We start from the raw sequence: 16,843 nt of genomic DNA, 5'->3' as shown, positions 1-16,843 counted from the left end.
AATCATTGTGTCTTTATAAGTTTGTGTCTTTGCTTTGGTTCTTGTCGGTCTTTGATGTTATCCCCTGATGTTTCCACTCCGTGTTCCTGTGTCTGCCTGTTTCCCATTGGATTTATTAAATATTCGTCTTTTACTACGTCGTTGTTCGTCTGTTCCTGCCTAGATTGTGACACTGATATAAAGCACTGAATTCACATAAACGAATGAGACGGAAAATTGCTCAGGAACAAATAATATATTAATGAGACCAAAGACTGTCCATTATATTTACGGAAAATAAATTATATCTTCTGTTTAACCACTATAAAGACATTAGTGTCATTAGAGTGAGGCACTCTCAGTGAGCTCACATCAAAGCAAATTCTTTAAAACAGATGTTATCTTTATTAACAAACGGCATATTTAAACTATAAACAAGTACATTCTCGCCTAAAAACCTCTTAAAACTACATTCTGTGACACAAAAACAGCAATATTTTTAAAATTATAGTGGATTTGGGCGTCCGCCATGACACTCGCAGTGATAAGTACCGCAAGCGGACTAGCGGAGTAATACAATTACAAACAGCGGCTGTTTGAGATCTGTTGGACTCAGATCAGCCAATCAGATTCAAGGACCAGAAAGAACTGTTGCATACACATACATATACGCATACACATGCATCCGCATACAAAAAATAATTAATATGAGTGGATCTCAGGGAAAATTTAAATAATTAAGTAGTGTGATGTGACTTCTTTGAAGTGCCTGTCAAGTGATTTAGAAGCACATGCTTATAGATCATGCTTGATAAACCATCTGTTGCCTGCACCGTGGCCTGAAAAATGACTTGAATATTCATTTGGCAGCATTGGGGAGTCACCAGAGGCACAGCAAAACTACAACGTGAGAATTTCCCATGATTTCATAAGGGGCCTATTGATGAATGTTTTTTCAAGTAGTCACAACGAACAGTCAGAATAAATTACAGTCCCTAAGTAAAGAGATGAACAGAAGAAACTGAATGCAGTGGTATTGCGGTGAGTGCTAGATGTTTAGGGACGAGAAGAAGCTGGACTGTGCATTTGGCACAAAGTGATCCGTAAAGGTCAAGATATCTTGGACGACTTCCAGGCATTTAACACTCCAGGGGGCAACGACTGTGTGACCTTCAACAGTAATGGACAGAGAGCATGCGGGGAAGTCACAACCTGAAGGAAGAGGATGTCTGAACTGTCAAGGATGAGCTTAAGGAGATGAATAGGTTCCCGAGTGAAAATGTCAGGAGTGGCAGGTTGTCTTTTCTGTGGAAAATGTGGAGAGCAGTTCATTTCAGGAAATAACTCCAATTCAGCGCAAAAATCCTGGTGGTTCCTGGAGGGTTTCACCCATTTATCACAGCCACACATGTCACAGTCCTGTATTTTAAAATAATTTCATAGCGTTTTACAACTCAGGCTTGCTTTGATAAATAATCAGTGTCTCATGCGCAAGCAATAATCATAAACATTGGCAAACAGCAATATTTATCTAAGTGTATTTTTTATTTAATTATTAATCTAATAATTATTGTAATATAATATTATATAGCTACAAACAAAATACGTAAACTGCCATTACCATGGACTAAAGACCAAGGTAAACAATGAATTACTGTTTTCTGTTTCTTATAGCATTATAGACTGTTTGCCTAAACTATGAGGGGAGTAGCACATTTAACACATAAATTATAATTTATTTCATACATAAGCCATCAACACAGCGAATTGAATTGCCGAGTCGATTCACTAAAATGAATCGGATCTTAAATGAATATTTTTTACTTTAAACAACAGCTTCTAAGAGACAGCCAACAAATGCACTGAGCAGCGCTGTCATCAAAAAGAATCCTTAACAGATTAAAGGATAGTAATGTTATGACAAAGATAATGCTTTTCTCAGTGGATATTCAAAGTAATGTTTTATTGTGAATATGAGATTGAGCTGAAGAATGAATGCTGTATCAGATGCAAGTAATCACACCCACTCAGTCCATCTCGCGGATCAATGCTTCATCTGCGCGATAGTGACTGGAGCCGTGTTATTCACGTCAATATGAAGCCAGAATGTGAATGGCGTTTTAACAATTTGTCATGCCAAATTTACTCTTCAGAAAAACTAGGTGATTAGTCTACTAAAAAGCTAGGTTTTAAAAAACAGCTGACTGGGCTACTGTCGCGACACTTCTGTTCAAGTGCGAGCCAACTACATGTCATTTTAGTTTAGTTGGATTCAGCTTTGACATCTGTTGTTCCAGTAGCTAGTTGTCGTCAGACAGGGTAACACATAAGAATATGACTCATGCTGGTTTCTAAAAGTTTTGTGCTAATTATTTATATATTCAAGTTCGCCCCCAAGCTGCTTACCTCTCATTAATATCATGATGGTTGCCTACTGTAAGTGTTTCCGTGGAAATCTTACCGGAGGAAAAACCGCCATGGACACTAGCTCTTTGTTTGAGAAAATTAGTCGGGCATTACTGGCTACATAATGAAAAGTCACCAAAGAATAAAAAATAGGTTGCTTTATGTGTGTGTGGTCTATAAACAGGAACAGAAGATGCAGAACTGGAATAGGAATCTACACCAAATTTCATCTGACTTTCCAAGACCAGAGTATGCAGTTATGATAGTCACCAATATCAATGTCAATGTACTGCAGGTACACACAAATATTTGTCAGGTTGCACTAACCGCCTTCTTATTTATTTTCTGACCTAATAGAAGATACTCAGGTGCAGGGTAGACCAAGGCAAGGCGTCATCTATTGGCCTAGTAAATATTTTTCAGGGTAAGTCTGTTTCTACAAGCACATACCTTGAATATGTCCATTGTTATTGTCCAGAAAGAAAGATACAGTTGAGTACAACAGCAGCTTTTACAGTACAAAGCCCAAAATGATTAATTAAACTACAAAAATTTAAAAGGTTCACAAAATAACTACTTTAAAAGGTTTTGTGTCATCGTTAAATAGAGTAGTGTTTGTGACAATTAGCCCTGTCCTTCCTGTCTTGAAATGCTCTATTCACTGTTGGATAAATATTGATTGCAGGTTGTACTACATCTACAACAAACCAAAGTGACTGAAACTGTATTATAAGAGCACAGGAATGCTTTGGTACAATTTAATGGGCCTTATACAGGAAACTATTCTTTAACACAAATTATAATGTGTCCTTTTAACATGCGAAGGGCTCATATTGTCCTCTTTAAGCATTAAAAAGGTTTCTGTGGTCTTTGAAAACATCACAATCAAAGGCCTATTTATTAAATTTGCCGTTTTTTATTTGAATAGCTTTCATCTCCAGTACATATTTTTTATTGTTGGCAGCATGCTCAGTGGTGAACACATCGACTTAAACAAAGGCTTGGCCATTTCCTCAATGCATGTCAAGTAATGAAGTACTTCTGTATGTACACCATCCCACATGTAGTCCTCTTGTGCCATGGAAACATGATGTGGATGGAACCCACCAGGGAACATTTGAAAAATTATAATTTATGATTAAATATAATTATTTTAGATATAAATTATATCCAAGTTCTGACTTCCACAGACATTCTTTAGGGTGAAATGCTGTCTTCAGTGCAAAGGAGACATTTACCTCAGATGTGTTCAGACAGAAAAGCAGCGTTGTTTTTTATATTTAGAAAGCTATCGCTGCCATATTACTGCTGAGATGTGTGAATACATTAATGTTAATAAAAGTATTTTTATTTGATATAAATAGAGAGATAAATAAATTAAATGGTGTTTTGCAGTCTCTGCACTCGACACTTGCAGATTGTCAGGGCGTTGTGTTCATCGTTGTTTTCTCTCTTGCAGCTGAAAAATAAATGAACGAAACTGAGTGTTATTAATGGAAGATGCATCCATAGTTTAACATTCCCCATGTATTTAACACTCTATCCTTATAACTGACTGACAATAGCTTTACTTCGATCACAAGGGATGATTTACTGTCAGTCAGGCATTATCAGAAAATAAATCTGAACAGGGTGATCAGATAGGGAGTGGCATATTACACGGCTGTTTTGCCTACCAAATAAACACGTAGACATTAAACATCTGCTCAGTAAGTGTTTTATAGTTTTATCTGTATATTATCTTAAACAAAAAACAATAATACAGTAAAAGTATTCCCAAAGTTCTATAGGTTATTTTAAATTCAATTGATAAATGAGATGCTAGATGGCGCCAGTTTACATTTTTTGAATCAAAAGAACTCAAGTCGGACAATTAGTAATTATGCGACTGACCAATCAGAATCAAGATTTAAAGAATATGTCCAGTAATATTAAAAAGCACTCAGAGAAACTGTAATCCAAGCATATGTGGAATTTTCACTAGGAAAACAGTATAACTGTATAACGAATGTCTCATGGTAATGTAACGTAGCATGAAAAACATATTATTGTAAAACACATTGTATTGGTTTGTATTTTGTTATAAAACTAACAGATTTTGAAAGCGGAGGCTTGGTTTTATATTAAAAGTGCCAAAAGCACAAAGCTTATTACTATTATTGGGCGCACTACAAATAGGCCTAATGAATGCAATCAAACATGTGAAATATTATTTCCAAACATACTGTCCCTGTGAGTATAACACATGGTATGTTTTTTGCTAATAATCCCAGATATATTCAATAATATTCCAGTGGCCTTGCAACTTCTCCTGGTGCTCCCAGTCTGGGCCATTTGCATGCATAGGCTATACTCTCAAAATATTATAACTTTAATTGCTACAATTTAATTCTCGTAATTTCAACTTTATTCTTGAAACATTTCGACTTTATTCTAGTAATTTGGACTTTATTCTCGAAACATTTCGACTTTATTCTCTGAATTTCGACTATTCTCAGAATTTCAACTTTATTCTCAAAACTTTTCGACTTTATTCTTGAAACATTTCGACTTTATTCTCATAATGTCTACTTTATTCTTGTATTTTCGACTTTATTCTCAAAATATTTTTACTTTAATCTCGTAATTGAGATTTTTAAACATGGCAGAAAAATGCCGTCGTTTTAATATCCATTATTTTTGAAAAAATTGTTCTACCTTCAGAAGATTTGCTGAATTGTCACGTATGGTGTAATCTGTGTGTCCATACTTTTGGAATACATTCACATCGCTCAACATCAATCTCACAGTCCTCCTCACTGACAGTAGATGGAGGCTCTGATAGAAAAAAAAAAGTATAAATAAAATAAAAGCATTTGCGCAGATGTAATAAATGTGCAAAAACATAGTAGTCTTGTTGTTGTGTGTGCCTTGATGGGTCTATATTGACTAAAAGTTCCTGCAATATAGTGACTAACATGCAATAAAAAGTAACCGAGGTAAGCTATCCATGCATTAGGCCAGAACAGGAAGTGGCAATGCGTGAGTTGAAATCAATTACTCACTGACCTTGTTTACTGGAGGGGTACGTCACACATCGCTCTGCCATCCAGTCCCATATTAAACCTTTGTTGCACAGCCTCTTGTCTTCTGGCTTACGTGTAGGAGAGCAACTGCATACACACACACGCAGACATATTATTATGCCAGCAAACACTCGAACTCCTACATATGGCTGCCATTCAGCAAGGCACAATCTGTAATTTCTCCAAGAGCAACACTGTTGTATCAACAGTGAATAACACAGCATGGCACTGGAAAAATAAGGGTTGGGTCTAACATTTCAAAGAGTTTGATGTTACACCACAAGAAAGACCTAGCCAATTTCCATAAAAATGCATTGCACTCTGTGTAAGTGCTGGGGAATACTGATTGCCTCATTGATAAATTCATCCAACTAGGTTGTAATCAGTCTGGCATTTTCTAAATCTATCATCTCAGGAAACATTAGTTATTATTGAATTTTACATTGCATACTTAATATTTCATGTTTCACACTAACCTATTTTTTTACTAACCTCTTCTTGTGCTTCTCACGAACATGTCTGCGGATCAGCGAATGTTCCTGGCACATACACTCTGTGTGATTGGCTATTTTCACCAGCACGGGCTCTGGTCCAGATTTATATGGAGCCAGACTCACACTCAAAATCTGTGAGAAAGAAGATGTCTTTTACAAACAGTGAAGTGGAACAGAATGTACACATTAACACATATGTTAAAGGGATAGTTCAGCCAAAAATGTAAATTCTGTCATCAGTTGCTCACCCTCATGTTGTTTCAGACCTCGTAACTATCTATTTTCTTTGATTCTGGTTGCTTTTTTACATTCATTTATATTTAGGGTGACCAAATTTCTCATGGGGGAATACATTTATTTAACATCTTTTGTTGTTTGATTAACATTAATGACACATTAAAGGAGAGGTTCACTTCCAGAATTCAAATTTTCTGATAATTTACTCACCCTCATGTCATCTAAGGTGTTCATGTCTTTCTTTCTTCTTTTGGAGAAAAACATTCCAGGATTTTTCTCCACATTGTGGACTTAAATGGTGGGCAATGGGTTAAAGGTATTAATTGCAGTTTCAATACAGCTTCAAAAGGATCTACACAATCCCAGCCAAGAAATAAGTATCTTATCTAGCAAAACAATCGGTCGTTTTCTTAAAAAAATTCAAATGTATGTAATTATTAACCACAAATGCTCACTTGCACCAGCTCGATTTTAATCACGTCTGAAAAGTCACACACAGTTAGTTCTTCCTCTATGTACTTCGATTAAAAAAGGTAGTGTAGGGCAAAAAAACTCTAATTTTCTCCTCCAACTTCAAAATTGCCCGACATTGTTGTTTTACCTTTTTTTGTAAAGGGTGTTTGAATTGCTTTGTACGTTCACTTTGTAAACACTGGGTTGGTACTTCCGTAATGTGTGAGGTCGAACTAGTGCAAGACGAGCATTTGTGGGTAAAAAGTATATACATTTGTATTTTTCTTAGAAAATGACCAATCTTTTCGTTAGATAAGACCCTTATTCCTCAGCTGGGATCATGTAGAGCCCTTTGAAGCTGCATTGAAACTGCAATTTGGACCTTCAACTTGTTGGCTTCCATTCAAATCCATTATATGGAGAAAAATCCTGGAATGTCTTCCTCAAAAACCTTAATTTCTTTTTGACTAAAGAAAGAAAGACATGACATCTTGGATGACATTAGATTTCATTTTGCCCGCATCGAGTAACTGGCAAAATACCGGAAGTGGCGCATTTCACGGACAAGAATCCATGAAACGCATTATTAGACTGTTTTCCAAGGCTGCGTTATATATTAAACCCATTTCAAAATTATAATTAAGCATAATTGTGAATTCACAAATGCTACAATTCTGTTAAGTAAATATATGCGATGCAGGTTTAATAAATGTGCGTTAATTATTTACATGCGTGTAGTAGGATACCTACGTGCATCTCATAGCAGCTCCGTTCACAGTATACTGTTCCACAGGAACTTTTATCATTTACATGTGTGGAGCGTCTCAAACTCCATCTCTGCATGTTGTTGTGAGTTTGGGTTTATAATAATGTTCATTTGGGAACGCAACGTGCGTCATTTCATCAGATTTGGAAGGTAAATCATTTATAAACTTATGGAAACTACATCATACATCAATATCAATATCTTTCTCATTATGCTAAGTGTTCATCGTGATTATAAAATAAAAGTTTAAACCCTCACTCTGAGTTTACGTGATTTTATTAAAAAGAAAATGTTTTAAAATTGGTGATTTTTTGTTGGAAATTAGTTGTTTAGATTATACTACTGGCACTGAGCCATTATTTTTACAGCAACACAACTTGGAATACACAACAAGGAAAATAAAATACTGATACAATTACCACAGAGCTTACAGGTGCCGATGGATATAAGCCAAGGCTCAAACCAAATGCCGTACCATCGATTGAAGCCAACTCTGAGAAACTCCTTCAGTGGCTGTGGCATCATGACAAGCACCAGCATGTTTACATCATTTGTAAGCTCTTTCAGCAGCTGTGGTCTACTAAAAGCCTCAAAGGCATCAGGGCTAAAGTGGAGAGAACAAAGACGCGGGTCTTTAGGCAGTATTATGCGCCAACAGGCATCTTCCCAGTCTTTTCTCCTCTTGTTATCACTAGGAAAGCAGTGAAGACTTGCATCGCTTCTTTTGATGCCCTTTGACTGACAATTTTAATTAAAAGCCACACGAAGTGGCATTTTATCTGTATTGTTATACATTACGAGTTGTGTTGCGGTAAAAATAGCAACAGATTAAGCAACCATTACCTACGTAATCAAAATAATGGCGCCCCCATAGTCCAAAATATATTAAAATAACGTCAATCTTTCAATGGTTTTCTACTACATATTTTAGTAAGAGACATCATTACAAGTCTTAAAACACCAGGGTTCCCTTCAAGACTGTGTAAGATTGGACAGTAATTTTTGTCTAATACCCACGCAATGCAATGAGTAGTGCTCACAGTTTTATTGACATAAGTCGTGCTTGTGTTACGGCAGGTAACTCCCTCTTTGTTGCAGCAGCCGCCACACCTGAAGACAGAGACGCATGGAGGCTTAAAGAACACTGCCGTATTGGTGCCCAGCTCTTTAGCCACATCTACACACGTCTCTCTGGGCATACACTGTGTTTTCTGCCATTCGTCATCAATGTCTGGAAAAAAAGGTACTTTTTAGGCACACAAATCAGTTTACTATTAGACACCACGTCCCTAATTGTGTTTGCATGAAGGTTTCAACCTTTAAGCATCTCTGGACTAAATGATGCAGCCGCAAAGCGAGTTGACCTGCGGTTCTCAGGTGGAGTGGCGTATTCAAAGTGCTTTAGCTTGAGTCTGCATCTCCACAGCTTCCAGTCCGGATATTCGGTCAACATCAGAAGCTCATCCAGACTCCCAGCTTCCCTCAGTTCCTGTTCCCACTTCTCCTGGTTTATATCCTATGGAGAATGGGGAAAGAATGATGGCATTGAGGCTGCTGATTTTAATAGAAGGGGAAACGTTTTTATAGGAATATGTTTGAGACATGCTGAGCAAAATTCAGCCAAAAGTATGGAACAGCACAGCGGGAGTTAAGGATTAAAAATGAATGCCCTAATTCTACACAAATTAGAAACACCTTCTTTCCCAACTTTACAACCTACTACAAAGACTTGCATGATACAAACTTCCTGCTGCCTGTGAGGTGTGTAAAGTCTTGGCTAACCAGTCGGGTATAACCATCAACTAGATACTTTTATTCTACAGCTATTGATTTCTTTAGTGGTAGGCTACAACTTTTTAAAAATAAAACATCTGAGTGCACATTTAAAGGAACATTTTTCTTCTATCCACTAGAGGGCAGTAGTGATAATCAAAGTTGGATTTTCTCAGCATTTTTTTTTTTTTTTTTTTTTTTTTGGCTGTGTGAAGAATCAGTATATCACTAGGGAAAGGATGCAGATGTTCCTCATGTAGTTCTGTAACCGAGGAATAGACAGTGTTGCATCAGACCCTACACAGATCCTTAGTCTTACAAATTTGTATATAATCCACAGAGTGTTCGCTTACAGCTTGCTGAAAAGATGTAAAAATTAACAAAGCAGTGCAACCTCCAGAGTGGGTAAAAGGAGTCTTGAATCATCTGAAGTAGTTCTGCTCACTGCACACAACCTAAGTGCTGGATTCTTCAAGTTCAGTCTCTAGAACTTGTCTAGAGCTTTGCGCTCAGTCCAGGCTTGTTGTCAGGCCATAAAGTTCAGATTTTCTTCTCTCAAACCAGCTTGTGTAGCCAAACACATGTAACAGCCTCTGGCAGAGGCCCACTCTAAACAACTGGAACATACGCTCTATTAGCTCAGTATGGACCACCTGTTTAGAAGCTCAGTGAAGACACAGATCCCAGGGATTGGAGTTTGGGACGTGTGCCACCAATATGAACAGAACAGCATGGCTGTTTTGCAAAACATGGATTGGATAACTACTAAATGCCTAGTGACAGCTGCAGAACAACCTTCACAAAGTCAACAGTGGTCACTCTTTCAGCCGCCAATGCTGACATTCATACCTCCAGAGTAGAGTAAATAATGGACAATATAATGCCAATATGTTGTAGTCTCTGGAACATGTTTCTTATTGGTCATGGCATTTTTGATCTGATATTTCGTAATATTATTAGTGTATATCAGTCTGCTTATCAGTATTACTGTAATATTTTACCTGATCTCATATGAAAAAGTACCTGTGGGAACTTTTTTGCAAGACGCGAAATACGAACCAATAAGTACATATCACTGCAGTATGAACACTAGAGGCAGTTATACAGTGAGCACTTGTAATAGTTTACGTACACAATTATGATTACAGCTCCATATGTTTCGCTTTCCGGACATAACAAGCTTGCTTGGTAGCTCAGCCGGCATGCAATAAGACCTTAAAAACAAATGATTAAGTGAGCATTTGAGCAACAACCCAATATGTATCGGTACTTATTACATTAACCAATTTTAAAGGTGAAGTTCACATCCAGAACAAAAATGTACAGATAATGAACACTGTTTTTTGAGGAAAACATTTCAGGATTTTTCTCCATAAAGTGGACTTTTATGGTGCCGCGAGTTTGAACTTCCAAAATTCAGTTTAAATGCGGCTTCAAACGATCCCAGTCGAGGAAGAAGGGTCTTATCTAGTGAAATGATTATTTTTGAAAAAAAAAAAAAACAGTTTCATGATCTTCCTACATCGCTGTAGAAGTACTGACCCAGTGTTTTCAAAGTGAACATGCAAAGAAGATCAACTTTCTTGAACCGGAAAAAAACAGAGTTCAGACAGAGTAAGACAAGACGAGTGTTTAAGGTTAAAAAATATATAAAATTGTAAAAAAAAAAAATGATCGTTTCGCTAGATAAAACCCTTCTTCCTCGACTGGGAATATTTACAACCGCATTTGGGATTGTTTGAAGTCACATTTAAACTGCATTTTGGAAGTCGGAGCACCATAGAAGTCCACTATATGGAGAAAAATCCTGAAATTTTTCCCCAGAAAAAATAATTTCTTTTACGACTGAAGAAAGACATGAACATCTTGGATGACAAGAATGTGAGTACATTATCTGTAGATTTTTTTTTTTTTTTTTCTGGAAGTAAACTTTTTTGGCCAGCCTAGGGAGCGTTTCCCAAAAGCATTGATAGATGGGGCAGGCTGATGGGTTGTTAACGCAAACTGATGATATTCACAGTGTTAAACTACTTGGAACAATCTAATTGGTTCATGTTGTATATGCAGCCAATAAGCTTGCTGCTTTACATTTATATGGCTGGTTAGCATTCACTAGAGCGTTTTGTAACGCACTTTTAGAGTTCCTCTGAAACCCTCCACCTCCCCAGCTCCACCTGTTTAGTTCTGCAACAGGTTATTACATATGCTACTTGTGCAGATCTATTCCACCAAGACCAAATACATTAACATTGTCATATCCATTACCATGAACTCTGTTTGTAACAACAGACCTTGCAAACATAGTTCCATTTAAAAAAAAAATGCACTCCTGATCAATACACTGGTCTGTCACCGGTTTACCCTTTATTACAAAACAGAAAAGGAAGTGGATAGAGTTTATAGTGTGGATTACGTACACAGGGTTTGCTTAATTAGTTGGAGTGCACACACAAACCCTGAAGTCTGCCACCTCTCAATCAATACCACATGAGTTATTGTGAATATTGATGTATTCAAGCAAGCAAAAACCAGCACTGGCTTGGTTACGAATGTTTACTACACACCGGGTGTGTCCCACAAAAAGGGCGATTAAAAAAAAAGAAAGAGCAATAGGGGCCAAAGGACTTCCAATCATGCTTTTATGAGACGGGAAAGCCACAAAGCGGGCGGAAAGTAAAACAGCCGAGGCCGGCATGGAGAGGGCTGGCACGCGATATGGAAGTCATCACTAGAGAAGCCTCGCATCCTGCTCTCGTGTAGTGACATGATCTTCTATGATCCCTTCAGTATGTTAGGGTGGAGCCGTCTGCTTTCACTTACCCGCACACAGCAACAACAAACAGAAAGAGCGAGAGAATGAGGAGGGATTTAAAAGAAAAGTAAGAATATGAGTTACAACAGGGCAAAGTTAATAAGGTGGAGACCGCTAACAAGGAAGAAGAAATGAAACGGATTGAGTTTGACCATATAAAAGACCTTACGAAGCCTCAGGCTGCCCTCGGATCCCACACACATAGGATAAAACAGCCTCTTTATCGAGTGTTTCTGTATAAACTAATAGGATATTATCCTGTTGCGCCACTGCTTGGAACCCATAACATTTCTTACGTAACCTACCATTGATATACACGCACACAAAAAAAAACAGATGAATGGCCTTAACAACTTGCCTTTGGAAATTCTCACAAGTAGCCACTGAGTTTCCAAGAGTGCTTTCAGAGGAGCCATATATCTTACATCGAAGACTGCAATTGTGAAAATTGTAATTTACTTCAGAGTGATTTAAGCCTCACTTCCCACGGTAACATTCAGGAAAATGATTTTGCGATTAAGCGACCTTAAGGTCACAGCAGGAGGCCCCATCTGGCCCTGCTGAGCTTGCAACAGGTCCCTGTTTAGTGAGTCAGCACAAAATGATGCTAAATCGTTTTGGAACTGCTATTTCGAAGGAAAAGTTCAGCCAAAACTGAGGTCCAATGTTGTTTTAGACCCTAAACATTCTTCAGAACATCTTCTTTTGTCTTTCCTCAGACGAATGCAAGTCGTACAGGTTTGGAACAGTGTAAGAGTGGGTGATTCTTAAAAATAAATGTTTCTGGATCATTGGAAAACCCTCTTTTGAAACTCTTATTTTTAAGATTGTAACTAAACAGACTGCATTTTAAAGACCTCACAACTGAATATGGACATCATAAAAATTGAAAACCTACAAAAACAAAAACAATATTCAACTTAACCTCAGTATCATTCAAATTCGACTGTTTTTGAAGGATCTTCGTTCTTTTGGATCATTGGAAAATCCTCTTTTGAAACTCTTATTTTTAAGTTTGTAACTGAACAGACTCTGCATTTTAAAGACCTCACAACTGAATATTGACATAACAATTGAAAACCTAAAAAAAACAAAACCGATATTCAACTTAACCTCAGTATCATTCAAATTCGACTGTTCTCGAAGGATCTTCGTTCTTTTGCATCACTAGAAAAACCTCTTTTGAAACTCTTATTTTTAAGATTGTACTAACTACACAGACTGCATTTTAAAGACCTCACAACTGAATATGGACATCATAACAATTGAAAACCTACAAAAACAAAAACGATATTCAACTTAACCTCAGTATCATTCAAATTCGACTGTTTTTGAAGGATCTTCGTTCTTTTGGATCATTGGAAAATCCTCTTTTTAAACTCTTATTTTTAAGTTTGTAACTGAACAGACTCTGCATTTTAAAGACCTCACAACTGAATATCGACATAACAATTGAAAACCTACAAAAACAAAACCGATATTCAACTTAACCTCAGTATCATTCAAATTCGACTGTTCTCGAAGGATCTTTGTTCTTTTGCATCACTGGAAAATCCTCTTTTGAAACTTTTATTTTTAAGATTTTAACTGAACAGACTGCATTTTAAAGACCTCACAACTGAATATGGACATCATAACAATTGAAAACCTACAAAAACAAAACCGATATTCAACTTAACCTCAGTATCATTCAAATTCGACTGTTCTCGAAGGATCTTCGTTCTTTTGCATCACTGGAAAATCCTCTTTTGAAACTCTTATTTTTATGATTGTAAATTAACAGACTCTGCATTTTAAAGACCCCACAACTGAATATGGACACCATAACAATTGAAAACCTACAGAAACAAAAACGATATTCAACTTAACCTCAGTATCATTCCAATTCGACTGTTCTCGAGGGATCTTCGTTCTTCTGGATCATTGAAAAAACCCCTTTTGAAACTCAATTTTTTAAAATTGTAACTGAACAGACTGCATTTTAAAGACCTCACAACTGAATATGGACATCATAACAATTGTAAACCTACAAAAACAAAACCGATATTCAACTTAACCTCAGTATCATTCAAATTCGACTGTTCTCGAAGTATCTTCGTTTTTTTGGATCACTGGAAAAACCTCTTTTAATACTCTTATTTTTAAGATCGTAACTGAACAGACTATGCATTTTAAAGACCTCACAACTGAATATGGACATCATAACAATTGAAAACCTACAAAAACAAAACCGATATTCAACTTAACCTCAGTATCATTCAAATTCGACTGTTCTCGAAGGATCTTCATTCTTTTGCATCACTGGAAAATCCTCTTTTGAAACTTTTATTTTTAAGATTTTACCTGAACAGACTCTGCATTTTAAAGACCTCACAACTGAATATGGACATCATAACAATTGAAAACCTACAAAAACAAAACCGATATTCAACTTAACCTCAGTATCATTCAAATTCAACTGTTCTCGAAGGATCTTCGTTCTTTTGCATCACTGAAAAATCCTCTTTTGAAACTTTTATTTTTAAGATTTTAACTGAACAGACTCTGCATTTTAAAGACCTCACAACTGAATATGGACATCATAACAATTGAAAACCTACAAAAACAAAACCGATATTCAACTTAACCTCAGTATCCTTCAAAATTCGACTGTTCTCGAAGTATCTTTAGTCTTGTGGATCATTGAAAAACCCTCTTTTGAAACTCTTATTTGTATGATTGTAAATTAACAGACTCTGCATTTTAAAGACCCCACAACTGAATATGGACATCATAACAATTGAAAACCTACAAAAACAAAAACTATATTCAACTTAACCTCAGTATCATTCCAATTCGACTGTTCTCGAGGGATCTTCATTCTTCTGGATCATTGAAAAAAACCCTTTTGAAACTCAATTTTTTAAGATTGTAACTGAACAGACTGCATTTTAAAGACCTCACAACTGAATATGGACATCATATCAATTGAAAACCTACAAAAACAAAACCGATATTCAACTTAACCTCAGTATCATTCAAATTCGACTGTTCTCGAAGTATCTTCGTTTTTTTGGATCACTGGAAAAACCTCTTTTAATACTCTTATTTTTAAGATCGTAACTGAACAGACTATGCATTTTAAAGACCTCACAACTGAATATGGACATCATAACAATTGAAAACCTACAAAAACAAAACCGATATTCAACTTAACCTCAGTATCATTCAAATTCGACTGTTCTCGAAGTATCTTCGTTCTTTTGCATCACTGGAAAATCCTCTTTTGAAACTCTTATTTTTAAGATTTTAACTGAACAGACTCTGCATTTTAAAGACCTTACAACTGAATATGGACATCATAACAATTGAAAACCTACAAAAACAAAACTGATATTCAACTTAATCTCAGGATCATTCATATTCGACTGTTCTTGAAGGATCTTCGTTCTTTTGCATCACTGGAAAATCCTCTTTTGAAACTCTTATTTTTAAGATTTTAACTGAACAGACTCTGCATTTTAAAGACCTCACAACTGAATATGGACATCATAACAATTGAAAACCTACAAAAACAAAACTGATATTCAACTTAATCTCAGGATCATTCATATTCGACTGTTCTCGAAGGATCTTCGTTCTTTTGCATCACTGGAAAATCCTCTTTTGAAACTCTTATTTTTAAGATTTTAACTGAACAGACTCTGCATTTTAAAGACCTTACAACTGAATATGGACATCATAACAATTGAAAACCTACAACCTGAAATTGAAAACCTACAACCTACGAAGGATCTTCGTTCTTTTGGATCACTGGAAAACCCTCTTTCAAAACTCTTATTTTTGAGATTGTAACTAAACAGACTCTGCTTTTCAAAGACCTCACAGCAGAATATGGACATTGTAACTTTCAACTTAATTGAAAACCTATAAAAAAATAAATCAAACCTCAGTATCATTTAAATTTGACTGTGAACAAACAAAATGTCCTGAGGTTTTGGCTGCACTTGGTGTTCTACATGTCTGCCGAGGGATGCCATACTTACTCTCTGGGGTCTGTAGGCGTCCACGGCCAGCATCAGTCTGACATACAGGAGTAACAACATGTGAAGTCCAGCACATTTCTGTGTCTTCATCCTGCTACTTACTCTCCAGGGTACCGTCCAGTGATTGAGCAGTGAGGGAGGCCTGTCTGCGTATACGCTCACGTGCGCTAGCAAATCACAAAGCAGGTTTCTCACACAGGACCACACAGGCGCACCAATAGAGACCTGTCACAACGAACTTCCCGGAGCCAAATGGGCTCTCCTCTTTGAAAAAAAGAGGAGGAGAAAGAGACATCAATCAGCGATGGTCTTCTCTGGACTTTCTGCGATTCTCTCTAATCAGGACGACCCCTTGATGCTGTCATCCGTCTTGGACCGGCCAGGTTTGGCCCAGTGTCTCCACGGATCCAGATGTGTTAAACAATACTTGTGTATAGACTTACATCCACTCTTCTTCAGCCGCCAGTGCATGCAAGGACATCTGGGAGGCGTGCATGTCTGTCCCGTCGCTGTGCGCTCCAGTCCCACTCTGCTGTCACCGCGTTTCCTGCTTGCTGACTTCCAGGCTCAGTTGCTCGCACACAGGAACATGTGGTTTTAAATGTGATCCAGACCTCTACAGAGGGCAAGGAGTGAAAGAGGGGGAGGAGGAGGAGGTGGAGGTGGAAGAGGAGGAGGGAAGGGGGGAACAGAGGGATGAAGGGAGGAGAGAGAGAGAGTGCGTGGAGAAGAGAGACTGAATCCAGCCAATATCCCACTTAAATGCAGCAAAGTGGCGGGATGAAAAAGGAGGGGAGCTAAGCCGACATGCCCTTTCTCTTTTTCTGTGTGTG

The 16,843-nt window shown here is 37.2% G+C and overlaps 1 protein-coding gene across 1 annotated transcript; it reads right to left on the bottom strand.

Annotated features, from left to right (window-relative positions):
• Positions 1–3,281: 3,281 nt before the first annotated feature.
• On the bottom strand, positions 3,282–16,806 carry vegfd (vascular endothelial growth factor D). Its single transcript, XM_073826080.1, has 7 exons — positions 16,011–16,806; positions 8,718–8,916; positions 8,441–8,631; positions 5,943–6,076; positions 5,434–5,537; positions 5,083–5,202; positions 3,282–3,844 (listed from the first exon to the last, which is right to left on the bottom strand). The coding sequence occupies exons 1-6, from the start codon at positions 16,098–16,100 to the stop codon at positions 5,105–5,107; spliced, it is 816 nt and encodes a 271-aa protein (XP_073682181.1). The 5' UTR covers positions 16,101–16,806; the 3' UTR covers positions 3,282–3,844; positions 5,083–5,104.
• Positions 16,807–16,843: the final 37 nt, after the last annotated feature.

This window comes from Garra rufa, chromosome 20 (genome assembly GCF_049309525.1).
Source record: "Garra rufa chromosome 20, GarRuf1.0, whole genome shotgun sequence".
NCBI classification, from domain to species: Eukaryota; Metazoa; Chordata; class Actinopteri; order Cypriniformes; family Cyprinidae; genus Garra; species Garra rufa.
Note: the sequence above shows the minus strand (reverse complement) of the source record. Positions and strands in the feature narration are given on the sequence as shown.

Excerpts from the sequence above, each read along its gene's own strand:
- vegfd (XM_073826080.1), bottom strand. The coding sequence starts at position 16,100 with ATGAAGACACAGAAATGTGCTGGACTTCACATGTTGTTACTCCTGTAT. Across the intron at positions 8,632-8,717 it reads TAGTCCAGAGATGCTTAAAG|ACATTGATGACGAATGGCAG; the intron begins GTTGAAACCTTC and ends CTTTTTTTCCAG. Across the intron at positions 5,538-5,942 it reads CGTGAGAAGCACAAGAAGAG|TTGCTCTCCTACACGTAAGC; the intron begins GTTAGTAAAAAA and ends GTGTGTATGCAG.